Source organism: Rattus rattus, chromosome 1 (assembly GCF_011064425.1).
Source record: "Rattus rattus isolate New Zealand chromosome 1, Rrattus_CSIRO_v1, whole genome shotgun sequence".
Classification (NCBI taxonomy): Eukaryota; Metazoa; Chordata; class Mammalia; order Rodentia; family Muridae; genus Rattus; species Rattus rattus.
Genome location: NC_046154.1, coordinates 193,550,223 through 193,565,765, shown reverse-complemented (window position 1 = coordinate 193,565,765; position 15,543 = coordinate 193,550,223). Strand labels below are relative to the sequence as shown.

At 35.2% G+C, this 15,543-nt stretch overlaps 1 protein-coding gene across 2 annotated transcripts in view; it reads right to left on the bottom strand.

The window, feature by feature from the left end:
- Zfc3h1 (zinc finger C3H1-type containing) overlaps window positions 1–15,543 on the bottom strand; it is a 54,884-nt gene that overhangs the window by 38,083 nt on the left and 1,258 nt on the right. For both annotated transcript variants that reach the window (XM_032912529.1, XM_032912533.1), the window contains exons 2-3: window positions 10,972–11,388; window positions 1,672–1,736 (exon numbers count right to left, since the gene is read on the bottom strand). In XM_032912529.1, coding sequence (XP_032768420.1) covers window positions 1,672–1,736; window positions 10,972–11,388 — 482 coding nt within the window. The remainder of the gene's footprint in view (window positions 1–1,671; window positions 1,737–10,971; window positions 11,389–15,543) is intronic.

The following is a 15,543-nucleotide window of genomic DNA, read 5'->3' as shown; positions in this document are numbered from 1 at the left end:
CATGGATTTAAGAGGTTTGGAGAATCCTTTTAAAGTGAGGAAGAGGAAGGAGAAATAGTTTCAAATTCCAGTATATTAAGATTCACATAACTTTTTCTAATTGGTATTGTATAACTATATTTTTCCTAGACTCCAATTATTTTTATTTGCAAGTATAAAAAAAACAGTGAATGCTAGCTAATGACTCCACCCACCTTTTACTGTTGAAAACTACAAGTTAATAACATATCTGCTTATCTGTTAGTTTGTCTCAGTTAACCATACAGCCAAGTTGGACATGAATGTTTGAGCTCACTACACAGCTCAGCTTACCCTTGAGTTCACAATCCTTCTAGACTCAATCTCCTGACTGTTGAAATTACAAACCTAGACTACCACACTGGGCTCTAATTAATTAATGTATGCAGATGCCCTCGAAGGCCAGCAAAGGGTGTCAGATCCTGTGCCACTGGTTACAGCTGGATGTGAGTATCCAATACAGGTGCTGAGAGTCAAACATCTTCACTGCTGGGCAGCCATCTCCAGCCTGCATTTCCGTAAGTCATGTGTGCTATTTCTAGCTACAATACTGAACAGTACAATTATGAAACATTTCCATTTTAAAATACAAGATTCTATTGTTAAATAGTTAGATTTTACCAAAATAGTTATAATCATTTTTCACTGAGATTACTCTATGAAATGGCTACCCTTGGAAGGAAGGAAGGATCATTAATGCTGTCACAGGTATTTAATCTAGCTACTCAAAAGCAAGATCACAGAAACAGGGCTCAGAGGACCTCATTCAGTTCTTGCTCTGACATATAATTCCTACATAAATTTAGTTTTTAACCTATCCAAATGTTTCTTTCTTCATCTATGAAACATGTCAACTTACTTTTCATATGGTTGCTCTGAGGATATTAACAAACGAGTATGTATGAGTGTGTGTTCACTGTCACTTTAGCCTTCCTAAATTCAGGACCATCTTTCCTAGACCTTGAATCATTTCAGTTTACTCCTAACAACAAACTGAAATTACTATAGAAGAAATTGCAAATATTTCAGATCTATAAAAAGAAAAGGCTTGAGTTACTCAATACTCAATATGTATCAAATTTTAAACAATGTTTGATACTTCTGTACTTTATTCTACTAAAGCCTCACAACAACCCAGTGAAGACATGACATTAAACTAATGGGAGGAACACAAAAAGCCAAAGATCTCACGCAGCTAACATTTCTTTCAGTTAGGAAGTAGTTAAAACTGTGATTCCAGATGAAGATCAACCTAATTCTGTTATTAAATGGACTATAAAACACACAAACACACACACCAAAACAAAAGAAAATCCTGGAACATAAACACTGAGTCAAAATTAAATGATTCAGAAACAGTGAACAGAAAGATCATCTATAGATCTGAATTACACTATCAAGTTAATAGAGTTTAGACTTAAGTGGGAAGAAATCCTAAGACAACTCTCCAGAATGTCTAAAGTCACAGCAATAATTTCAAAATAATACACTACAAACTGTGTGTGGTAGCACACACCAGTACTCCCAGCAATGAGGAAGTAAAGGCAAGCTTGAGATCAAGTCTCTAAAATGAATAAAAACAAAAGAACAGACTACAGAATGCAAGTATAGGTCATATAAAGATATATTCAATTCCACAAAGTAGTATCTTACCTTTTCAGATAGAATATCTGAGGCACTAATTCTTCTTGTTATATTTTGCTCTTTATCTTCTAATCCTTTAAAATAAAACAGCATCTTTTGAATATTCTAAAATATAGCCACAATTAATCCAAAATGAAAATAACACTGAAATCAGAAATTATATTACAGGGTGTCTTTATTATGGCCTTGTTTTCATGACCCTCAATCAAAGGAAAAGAATACTATTCTTAGTTTATACAAATAAAATTATACAAATTAAAGAGAATGAAGGACTGAAAAAATAACTCAGTTCATAAAATGGTAGCCACACAAGTACGAGAAGCCAAATTTGACTCCCAGAACCACATAAAAAGTCAGGAGCGGTGGCTTGCACTTGTAATCTCAGCGCTGGGACGATGGAGACAAGGTGATATAGCTGGTGCTCACTAGCCAGGCAGCCAGCATGACTGAGCCCCAGGTCCCAAGGAGAGACCAACCCTGTTTCAAAAAAACAAGCTAATGATCATCCTAAAGAACATCCAAGATTGACTCTTACAACACACATACACTAACACACACACACACACACACACACACACACACACACACACACAGAGACAATGAAAATATAAATCTGACCAAACTTGTAATATCAGCCTCACTCTAAAATTGATATGGCAAATGATTCAAATATTATAAAAGATAAATTATTTAGAATAAGAACAAAATTTATGGAGTAGACAAACAAAATAAACCTTCATTGCTAAATGGAGAAACCACAATGACAAACCATAAAAACAATCTTTAGACTATTGGTTTATGCATATAAAAATGGCCATTTTTTTAGTAGAATACAAGGAGTAGTTTAGTTTATATAGCAATAAAATTAAAGACTTTCAGATTTTTAGCCTTGGACCTAGACTTCTACAGTATTATCCCAAACCTAATCGCATATCATATAGAAACAGCAATAACAGCTTCTACAGCAGTCCTGAGATAGAGACTTGAACTAACAAAATTAAAACTTGGAAGCCTTTCAGTGTGGCACAACTGAAGTTGCAGATTTAAACTGCAAGCCTAATATTTTATGGTTTGTTGTTTTTTCCATAATACCAAACCTGTTAGTATTATAAAAATCCTAATTTGGTTCCACAAGTGAACCCTCCGGTGAAAAATATACAGCTTACTCAATAAACAGAGTAATTACTCAAGAACCCTAGATGAAACAACAGAAGCAATCACCAAATCCAAGGCAGATTCCTTTTTCTCTAAACTTAAAAAAAAAAAAAAACAAACATATATATAAAATTCATTCTAGTCAGGCCAGGTAGCCCAGACCTGAAATCCAGCTACTTAAAAAAACTATGGAAAGGGCTGGAGAGATGGCTCCAGGGGTTAAGAGGGCTGCTCTTCCAGAGGTCCTAAATTCAATTCCCAGCAACCACATGGTAGCTCACAACCATCTGTAATTGGGTCTGATTCCCCCTTCTGGTGTGCATGAAAACAGCTACAGTGAACTCAAATAAATAAATAAATAAGTCTTTGTAAAAAAAAAAAAAAAAAAAAAAAAACTATGGCAAGAAAGGTAACATGCACAAAGCCTGCCTGAACTACAAAGTGAGTTGGAAGACGACTTGGACAACTCTCAGAGAAGGGGGAAGCAAAAATAAAAACAAACAAACAAACAAACAAACAAGGCTTATCCATCATAAAATGAATGATGTCGGTGTAATAGAATGTCAAAAACTGGGAATGTGATTTAGTGTTTTAGATTACCTGTCATGTCTCTATGGGGTTCTACCCTTAGTACTGATGAAAAAGAAGGGGGAGTAGAAAAGAGGAAAAAAGGGAGGAAGAAATAATTGGATTTTTAGCCCAATATAAAGTTCACTATGCATGAACTTCATCTCAAAGAAACAGTAAGAGAATATATAAAACCAGAACATATATAAAACTATGACTGAATGATCCAAATCACACAGGAATATACAAGCACACCCACCCCTCTACCACTCTGGAACCTCACTGTTCTGAACCATGCCCCTCACACCTGGTGCACCATCTTGGCTCCAACAGCACTCCCTGTTCTACTCCCTTCATAGGAAATGCGGAGAACCTTTGACCTCTACAAGCACACTTCCAGGCTTTTTTAAAGATAAGTAACATATTCATTACAGTACAGGGCATTTTTTAAAAATCCATTCAATATGTAAATATACACTACTATTTTCTGAGATTACACTGATAAAAGTTTTTTAGTATAGTCATTTTCTTGTTTAACTTATTTAATCCCAGCACTTGGGAGGCAGAAGCAGGCTGATCAAGGCCAACCTGGTCTACATAGCAAGTCCCAGGCCAGCCAGAACTATCAGGTAAGACCCTGTCTCAATAAAATAAAATAAAATAAAATACCATTATAATAAAATCAATCAATCAATCAAAGTAACAACTATTATTAGACAAAACTAAACAGGCTAACCAAAAAAAAAAAAAAAAACCACAGTCTTTAATAAGTACAGAAAGTGCTATATTTTCCTCTTACATGAGAATCCTGAGTTTCATCTGGCCACAAAACATCTAATAATGACTTAAGATATCGTGCTTCTGTAAAGTGGCAGAACCTCCTTTAAGGTAGCATAGCAGCAAATACCTATTAGAATGTACCTTCTAAGCACAATGGTAAACAAGAAACCATGAGATTCAGATATAAGACTTTACATGTGGATTATAAATGCAGTTCGTTGCTTAAATTGACCTTGTGATTAGTGATACACTATATTATATACCTCTATAATTATTCCAGTGTTTTTGAGGGATGGGAAAAGGTCTCACTATGTCCTCCTGCCTTCAGCTCCCAAGAACTAGAACCACAGATATGCACTATCATACCTACTATTATTTCGATTTTTATCTAGAATCTCCAATATGTGAACTGGCCTTACACAGTTGCTACGGAGTTAAATCTTACTCCTGGGTCTGCATGTAAGCTGGGGTCAGCATACAGATGGTAGTTAAAACAGTAACAGTAAGAATGTCTCCGAAAAAATGAAAAATCAAGGACATAAAGTTATATGGGAAAAAGTATTCTTTTGTTTGATTTTCAAGATAAGGTTTCTCTGTATAACCCTTGCTCTCTGAAGAGCAAGCTAGCCTCGAATTCAAGAGATCCATCCACCAAGCCTCTGTTTCCTGAGTGCCTGGATGAATGCTGGGATAAACAGCATGCACCATGACCACCAATTAAAAAAAAAAAAAAAAAAAAAAGTCTTTAAAAAAAAAAAAACAAAACGAGTCGGAGGGAGCGGGTGTACTAGTATTTATATCTTTAATCTCAGAATTCAGGAGGCAGAGGTAGAAAGATTTCTGCAGTTCAAGGCCAGCATGATCTACAGAGTTCCAAGACAGCCAGAGATGCTTATAGAGACTGTGTCTCAAATGGAAAAATAAAGGGGGTGGGGGGGGAACACCTGGGTTAAAAATACATGAATACATATTACAAAAACACCAAAATTTCTCTTTACTATGGAGTATTCTCAACACTGCAGCAAGAAATCTTTTGAAAACTAAGTTTTGGAGATCTTTTATTCAGAATAAAACTTCTAGGGCTGGAGAGATGGCTCAGTGGTTAAGAGTATTGATTGCTCTTCCAGGTCTTGAGTTCAAGTCCTAGCAACCACATGGTAGCTCACAACTATTGTAATGAGATCAGATGCCCTCTTCTAGTGTGTCCAAAGACAGCTACAGTGACTTATATATAAATAAGTCTTTAAAAAAAACAAAAAAACAAAAAAAACAAAAAAAAACAAAAACCAACCCACGTACTCAGAACTTAAAGCAAGAGTTGTTGTATAGTTCTGATGCTGTGTCTCCACAAACTATCTGTGCTGGTTTGAATCTGCCTGGCCCATGGAATGGCCTTGTTGCAGTAGGTATGGCTCTCAGCTTCTCCAGCACCATGTTTGCCTGGATGCTGCCATGTTCCCACCTTAATGGAGTGAACTTCTGAACTTATAAACCAGCCCCAATTAAATGCTATCCCTTTTAAGAGTTGCCTTGGTCATGGTGTCTATTCACAGCAATGGAAACCCTAAGATACCATCTCTAATCTCCTTTCCAATACTCACATACCTCATTCCTCCTTAGTAAGATAGCTTCTTGTTATTCTCAAGTCTGACAGGAAACCATCTGAGTAGGGTCATTATTCCAGTTCATAGATTCTCAACCTTACAACATATGAGAAACCAACAGAAAGGGGTTTGCTACATTAAGGTCACTGAGTCCTACTTCCAGAGTTCACAATTCACTGAATCTTGAGAAGAACCTAATATTCTGTATTTCTGTCAAGCTGACAGGCAATGCTAGCCTGTCTTTAAAAATCAATGATTCTTTGCCCAGAAATCTTTTCTTACAATTATTCATTTGTCCTTTCTTATGGCCTACAAATCTTTGCTTACATCAAACCTTCAAATTGAACACTATCCTGAACAACCTACTAACATTCGACCCATGACCCTACTCCCATCCTACTCACCTTGCTAATACTTCTTTCAAACTAACTTGCCCATCGTGTTTGCTGTTTCCCTCTAAGGTTCAAGCATATAATATCATACTGACCTTTAGGGTGCGGTATTGCACATCTATAGACCCGGATTCTCAAGTGGGATGACTGCCTAAGAATTAGAGAGGAGTCTAGGGCAGCAGAACGAAATATGGGACGAAAAAGAAAGTAAAAGTAAAAGCAAACCTACAGAGGCATAAACAATTATTCTGTTCATTAACACTTGCAAGAGCCTGGAATAAAGCACTCAACTAGTTTGTGAATATAAGGAAATGTCCAAAAGAACACTGAATTCAGCAACTGGATTGTGCAAAACCTAGCCAAATGTAGCTTTAACACTGCAAAGTTTCTGTTCTGTGGTAGAGTGAAAAGATTCTATTTTATTAATGGAGAAATGGAAATTAAAATACTGAGCAGGTACAGCCTAGCCTTTCCTAAAATTTCATTGAAAAAAAGACAAATGCTTGAGAGAAATTAATGGTAATAGTTAAGGATAAGGAGGAGGGAATTAAATTTCAAGATTAAAAAAAATCTCAAACATTTTCCAAACACCTTCATATGTGAAAGTAGTTAAAAATAAAGCAAGTAAACAGTAGAGAAGAGATAGATTGATAAAATAAAGTGGTCATGTACATGATCTGCTTCCTCTGAGTAGAATTAAAATGAAAAATTAATAATGATAGTGTATTTATCATAAGGAAGTAAAAAATAAAATCAATTTCTATCATCTTGAATAAGAAGTTTATATGTAAATGTTATGAAAAATTGGAAGACGTGTAAAAGAGCCATTGAGAACAACAAAAAAAGACATTTGACAACAGAATCTTCCTGAGCAAAGGAAAGAACAGGATGTGCATGCAGAAACATTTATATATACACACATATACATACACACACATATATATATATATTTGATATAAATTACAATAATACATATTATTATACACACACACATATATATATATATATATATATATATATATATATATATATATATATATAATAATAAAAATCTGGTTTACAAACTTATACCAATGAATGGCCTTGAAAACTTTGAATATAATCATCGATTATACAAAGCCGGGCTTGGTATGTGGGAAGCCTATGGAGGAGGCAGAGACAGGAGGATTAGGAGTTCAAGGACAAAATAAGAGTTTGTGACCAGACTGGATACACAACTTGAAAAAAAAAAAACAAAAAAGAAACACACACACAAAAGAAACAAATCAACTTAAAATTATGAGATAAAGATAAAACAATGTCCAAAGTGACTTCAGAAACAAAAATGAAATATTAAAACAAAAATTTTAACTGAAACTGAAAGCTCAATAGGTGGGCTTAAAGCAAAATCAATCAGATAGAGCTGAAAAGAGAATGATACAGAAAAGGGAAAGAAAGATACAGCACAGAAAGTTTTCCAGAATTTATGTGGCTGAGTTCTATAATCAAGAGACATGAAAAATACAGTGAAGTGATTTACTACCGCACATCTATATAGAATCTCAGCAAACAGATATTAGCATAGTCTGAAAATAGATATACAGATTCCAAAACAAATGAATCAAATTCACAACAAATTCACAACTGGGTAATAAAAAGAAATCTATAGTCAACACTAAACTGTATCAAAACTACATACCATAAAAAACACAAAATGGGAGTTTTCCCAAAGGACTGTAGAAAGCTAGGTAACCTTCAAGTTAAATATCCTTAAGACTGATAACTGGCTTTCCTTTTGCTTTCTAAGATTTATCTTTTTAATTGAGATTTATTTATTATTTATTTTATTTAAATTTATTTATTTTATGTATACTGTTGCTGTCTTAGACACACCAGAAGAGGGCAACAGATCCCATGACAGATGGTTGTGAGCCATCATGTGGTTGCTGGGAATTGAACTCAGGACCTCTGGAAGAGCAGTCAGTGCTCTTAACCACTGAGCCATCTCTCCAGCCCGATAGTTGGCTTTTCAAAACCAACAATATAAATAAGCCAAAGCTGTCTTCAAAATGGTAAGAATAAACAAAATTGAATTCTAATTTAAGAGTTTTGGGACAATGAGATGGCTCATTGGATAAATTTACTTGCTTCACAATTAGGCCTGGAAATCTTGGCTAGATCCCCATTACATAAATGTAGAGAGAAATGACTTCCCAAGTTGTCCTCTAACTTACACCCACGTACTATAGCACATGTACACACACAAATAATTTAAAACACACACACACAAAAACAAAACACAAGGGCTGGAGAGATGGCTCAGCAGTTAAGAGCACTGGCTGCTCTTCCAAAGGTCCTGAGTGCAATTCCTAGCAATCACATGATGGCTCACAACCATCTGTAATGGGATCTGATGCCCTATGTCTACATGCAAACAGTTACAATGTACTCATAAATAAAATAAGTAAATCTTTAAAAAAATAAAAACAAAAACAAAATAAGATAAAACTGACTGTCATGCTTCTCAGTTTGAACTACTTAATACAAACAGAAATGCAAAAGTCAGGGAGCTCAGCTGGAAAACTACTGGCTTTGTATCCAGGTGCAGACGCAAGTGCTGGGTCTGATACACAATCACACACAAAAGTGCTGTCCTCAGCAGGAGTCCTAGTACATACCATTTTCTTGAGGCGTTACAGCTGGAAGGTCACTAAAAACAAAAAGTTCAAGGCTAGCCTGGGCAACATCAATACTCTCTTAACATACAAACAGATAAATTCACCATCATAGTGGCAAATTTTTAATAAAACATAATAGATGATCAATCAAAATATAAAGATGCAGGGATAGCTTAGTCATATAAGGTTTTCCCAGTCATGGGTTCAATTTCCACTGCAATAAGAACCAAAAATATCCTCATAAAGAAAAAAAAACCTCCATCTAAAATCCAGGCACTTTTACTGGCAAAATCCACTACATATTCCAGGTACGATCTTAAACTATTCTATACAACAGTTCATAAACAATTCTTAATTCATTTTATGGGTATTATAACTTTACATTAAAATTGGGCAACGAAAACAGGGGTCAAGGAGTGGGGTATTAAGGTTAGAAGACAAGATGAATCACTAGTCAATCTTTATATTAAAAGATAAACATCCCAGGCTGAAGAGATGACTCACTGGTTAACAGTACTTGCTGCTCTTCCAGAGATCCTGAGTTTAATTCCCAACAACAACATGGTGGTTCCCTCTATAATGGGATCTGATTTCCTCTTCTGGTGTACATGAAGACAGAGCACTCATAAATAGATAAATAAATCTTTCTTTTTTTTTTTTTTTTTTCTTTCTTTTTTGGGAGCTGGGGACCGAACCCAGGGCCTTGCGCTTGCCAAGCGCTCTACCACTGAGCTAAATCCCCAACCCCGATAAATAAATCCTTAAAAAGTACAAATATCCCTCTACCATATACATAAACTACTGCAGAGTCATGCATAAGAATGCCACTCCACAATTAAAAACAGGAATGAATTAATGATATACAAAACCACATGGATGAATATCAGTATGCTAAGTGAAAGAAAAAAAAGTGTAAACTCAGAATGCAGGGCTGGTGGTACCAGCCTACAATCCTGGTGATGTTTGAAGTTAAGGCAAGGGAATCACAAGTTCAAGGCTACTTTGAACAATTTAGTGAAACCGTGCCTATTTCTATTATAAAACAAAAGGTTTAAAAAAAAAAAAAAAAAAGAGGTGAGAATCTCACTCTGCAATAAACTGCTTGCTTAGCAGGTGTAAGGTCACAGGTTTAATCCTCAATAACATAAATAAATAAACTGTTTGATACAATTTATGCTATTCTGGAAAATCCTGGGGGCAAACCAGCAGTTACCAGATGGACTAAGGATTAAGAAACCTGTTAAGCATTAAAGAAATAGGGATAATAAGATTAAGTCAGAAGGTAAAGCTCTTGTCCTTCCTACAAGTCCACTGATGACACACATACACATACACATCATACACACATACAAGAAAAATATTATAAAAACAGAGAGGCATATATCTTAATTGTAATGGCTAATGATGATTATCAGTTATTCAACTGTCTATATAAGTCAAAATTTAGAGAAACTATGATAAAAATTACATTTTATTGCATAAAAATTATATCTTAATAAAGAAAATACTAAACAAGGATTTTAAAAAACAAAATATATAAACTAGCTCAAGTATAAAAAGGCAGTTTAAACACTACAAAATCAATTAATAGAATTTGTAGTATTAACTAAGAGAAGTTAAAAACTCATCGATGATGAAAAAGATGGCTAAAGTCTAAAATCTATGCACAAATTTAAAAGTTTCAAACTAGTAATCGGGGTGAAAACTTTCTTTAGTCAATAAATCTTAAAAACTTGCAAATTTACAGAACACTAAAGCAGTGATTCTGCCAGTATCATCACCTACTGTCCAACACATTTAAGACCTGGATAGCAAGCTGACTGGACCAAAAACACAAAAAAGATGAGTAGAAGTCAGGAATGGTGGCACACACTTGTAATTCCAACACTCAGGAAGCTGAGGCAGATGGATTACATGTTTCAGGCCAGCATGGACCACTACATAGCAAGTTCCAGGGCTGCCTAGACTACAGAGTGAGACCCTGCCTCAACCAAAGTACTTAGTATAAACAAAACTTACTATTAAATAATACTAAGACCTATAATGAAAGCACAAAAGAACTTACAAAAAACTGGGATCCTTAACCCAAGCACACTTACAGACCTTTCACTAAACAGTCACAACAACAAAGCCAACCCCAGTGTAACCCGTTACCTTGGCTGGCGTCCGTAGTGCTGGACTTCAAGGGGAGCTGCTTTGCTCCATCTTTCCCTCTTTTTACCCGGTTCTTATCCCCTGGTAAAGTCAGTTTTTGCCTGAGTGGTTTCAATTCAAATGCCTGAAAGGTTTTGAGCTGAGTCTTCTCCTCAGGAGCCCCTTCCTTACTGGGGTCTTTTGTGACACTCGCATTGTCGGTGCCTGCTTGGTCCTCAAGATGCACCGTTTTCGGATCTTCCTGCACAGTCTCTTCCTTGCTGCTCAGAGCTAGCTTTTCATCCTTATTGATGCACTCTAGTTCCAGTTGTATTTGCTTATACTTTAAAAGCAAATCTTCAAAAGTTTCTTCCCCACAGTTCTCACTTTTGGATGAATGGTTCTGTTTTCTTGACGGAGATCTTCCAAAACTTTTGGCTGAACAGCATATTAAGGAAACCAGTTTCCAAAAAATTTCCAGTTAAATTTAACAAAAATAAAGTTATAGATGAATTTTCTCCCTCAATTTTTCAAGATGAACTGATATTTTTAAATTACTAAATTCCATTTAATACATGTGCTGCTAATGCCTGCTTATGTGCCCATAATGCAATTTAACAAGTATCCATACAAACAGTCCACTTACAAAATCATTAGTGTCAGAAATTACCAGTAGAATCCACAGGTAGTCCACCCAGCTAGGTTGCAGCATCCTTCCTTCTGTATTACAAAACCCCAAAGCGAATGGATGTTAAGGATGCTTTCTGAAGAAAGGGGGAGAAACTGTGTCACAGATGTTGACAATTTACACTTCTGATAATCAGTTGGGAATCTTCTTGTTTACTAGTTTCTTCTCATTTCAAATTTAAAAAAAAAAAAGAAATAAAAAAATGAACACTGAAAATTAGTTATTTATGAAAGAGACATTTTTTTAAAAACCAATACATAATTCACCACGAGCTAAATCTGACACATGCACAATTAACATAAAAGCCATGTGACAAAAATTAATATTTAAATGGTACTCAAAATGTACTTTTTAATTCAAACAATTCATAAATAGGAATTCATTCTGGAAATTAAGAAGTGAAAACCCAGGAATTTGCCTTTTCAATGGTTGTAACATGACATAGGTCTTTTCTGTTTAATATAGGACAGCCACAAAAAGATGTTCAAACTCCTAAGAACAAATTCAAAGATGGGACTCATGGTTAAATATCTGAGACACAGCAAACTTTAATGTAAAACCAAAGTCCTGCTGTGAAAACAACTCTCACACAGCCAGTCAAGTTTCTTAAAAGAATAGTTTCTCGGTATCTTTCTTTTCTACTGTCCAACCAAATGGAACCAAGGTCCTATTAATTCAATATAAACTGATCTAGGTTTACAGACTGTTATTTTCAAATTTCATTTTACCTGAATTCTCTGCAGCATGTTAACACTGTACACCACTGTTGTCTTGGCTTCTGGGATTTTCTTGTCTCCTCATTTATCTACATTTTTAGTACTTCCTAACTCCTTTTTCTTCAATGCTTGAAATGCTGTTCTGCAGTCGTCAGAATTCAGTCCTTTTTTTTTCATTTGAAAACATTCTAAAGTACTCCCAGTTTTACCTACCACACGAGAGGAATCTGAATTGATAAGGTATTTGGGATTCTCTACTGTCCACAAACCTTGTCCATATCTTTACACATTATAAAACTTCAGCTCATCCCTTTCATTCTCATTAGAGCCCAAAAGTCCTTAGAATGGATGCCTTATCTGCCTGACCTGTGCTTACCTTTCCAGTCTTACCTTTGCCCTGCACATCACAATTTATGAAGCTTTGTAGCTAGGCTTCTGTTCTTCAACTCGACCGCAATTCAAGACACCTCCTAAATGAAGCCAGAATTATTTATTCTCCCTGTCCATTCATGCATCCTTGTGCATTATACAAATATATAGTCTAACTGAGCCATCTAAAGGTAGAAATATAATAATAAAAACCAAATAAAGACACCGCAAACATTTGCAAAGAGAATAGATTCAATTTACCAAAAGTAAGCTAACAACCGAAAATGAGTAAAAACAATTAACTGAGTTAGAATCATTAACTATCTCTTACACAAAATCCTTCCCATCTCTCCTGGATAATTAGGATCAAAGCCAACACCACCTGTTTACCAAATCTAATTCTAATGTTTGTCAAGATGTTCTGTCTAACTTGCATTTTTATGTACCAGTTGCTGATGCAACTGCCAGTGATAGAAGGAAAAATAATAACTGCGTGGGCTGGAGAGAATAGCTTAGCTGCTGTGTATGCATATAGTGCTTTCAAAGGACCTGAGTTCAATTCCCAGGATCCATGTCAGCAGGCTTACGACTGCCTTGTAATTCTAGCCCTGGGGAATCTGACATCTCTTGATTTCCTGGGGCACTAATGTGACTAAATGTATACACATAATCATAATTAAAATTAATAAAAGTAAGTCTTTAAAAAATTGCTTTTGTATTAAGTATGGTGCCAAGTGCCTTTAATTCTAAATACCATAGAGGCTGAGACAGAATTGGGAGCAATTTTGCAAGATACTCTCTTCAAGCAAAATTTTAGAAGAACCAGTGATGCTATTTTAGTACATCTAAAACATTTAGTACATGTTTTGAACCCTTGGGTTCAATCCTCAGTACTGGGATTGGGGGACAGGGAGACAGAGACATACAGAAAGAGGGGAACAAAGAGAGATAGAGTGATTTTTAAATGACTTTTAAAACCTGATGTTTTAAAGGAGGAACCACTTTTCAACCTTAAGTGCAACCTAAGTGAAGATGGGATGACTTTACTCATCTAGGACACTGTGCTAGCTAACTGTGTTAAGGCTCATCTGATTTCCTTTCCAAATTTAAAATGGCAGTTATCCCTGGGAAGCTGATGCAAGTTGACTGCCATAGCTTTGAGCCAGCTGGGCTACATACTGAATTCCAAAGTAGCTACAAAGTGAACCCATGTCTCTAAACAACAATAGAAAGAACTGAAACAGAATCTTGTCTATTCTGTTTTCTTTGAAACTGCACATAATGTATCCTATTTAAGTTATAAAACAGTAACAATAGCCAAAGCTTATCCTCAAGATGTTTCATTTCTAAATCATTTAAGTGAGTCAGAATTGCACTCAATCTTTTCTAGGCAATATTTGTAAAGTAGCCATTTTTATAATCACAGAAGACATATGAATTAAGCTGAGTATGATACAGATATTAAAAATGTGGAAAAAGCTTTGTTTCCAAGTTTTATTTGCTCACATTATACAAAGAGGTTGGGAACTACATTTTCCTTTTCAAATTATTAAGAACAATACCTCTATGGTGGTTTACTTATATCTCATGAGAACAATAATGCAGAAAATCAAACCAAGCATCTTGTTCTTAAAGTGCAGTATCTATAAAACAATCAGCAAGACAGCTGATTTGTGAGAAGCTGTCAGGGCAATCAAAACCACATCCCACACTGGATGTTTACCAACACTCTTTCTGCAATAAGTACATAAACATTCATATGAGGCAGAATCCCCAAATAGTAGCACACAAACAGAAGAAAAGGCGAGGGCAGGAGGTAGCAGGCCTAATCACCACACCTTCCTAAAGCAGAGAGATGCAAATATTCTCTGATACAAATTACAAATTTTCACCTAGGTGACCTTAAAAAACATGTTTATATATATATTTAAATATCCTTTGATTTTTAATTCAGAAAAGAGAAAAAAAATCCGTGGATGGCTCATGTTTGCATACAATCATGAGTAAAGGTTTTCTAATCTTCATTAAAAAAATTCACCATCTCTTAAAAGGTTACCTACCTGTAATTTTTCTCCAAAACCATCTTGAGTTGCTTCTAAAACAATGATAGGTGATAGAAGTAAAAGCTTTTTTGGGACACAGAAACCAAAATCTGTTGTTACTTTATATATTCCTTGCTCACTTAACATCATGCCATCTGGGAAAAGCACATCTGGCCTAAAGTTCTCCATAAAGATAATTTCGAGTATCTTCCGATTAAGTGTCAGATGTAAACTTTATAGAAAATCTATTAAACATCATTACATCATGGGAATTATAGCTAGTAATGAAACTATTTTAAAGAGTAGAAGTCAGGATATATAAATCCCTAAGAAAACAGGAAAGCTTTGGACGATTAATTTCTTAACATAAATCCTGAGTAAACTTAGTAATGTTAAAGATAACTGGGAATAATGTGAGAGGAAGCAAAACTTAGGACATTTCTTCCCCACCAGTCCATTCGCTATACATCTCTCCTTCTCTAACACACTAAATTAAAAGTGCTGGCAAGTTTAAGTTTCTCTGATCTACATGTTGGCAGCACGAAGAGTTATAGAACCAAAGAGTGAACATGGGAAAGTGAACTTAATGCATATAGCCTTCCAAAGTACTTATGAATATAAAAGACCTAAATAGTAAAAATAGTAAAATAAATAAATAAAGGATCTACACACTCGCGTACACATACACACCACAATGGGCCGCAATGGGAACGAATAACTCTAGGTTAAGAAAAAAAAAATCAAAAGAACGGTAAAATTACAGAGGAAAACTTAATNA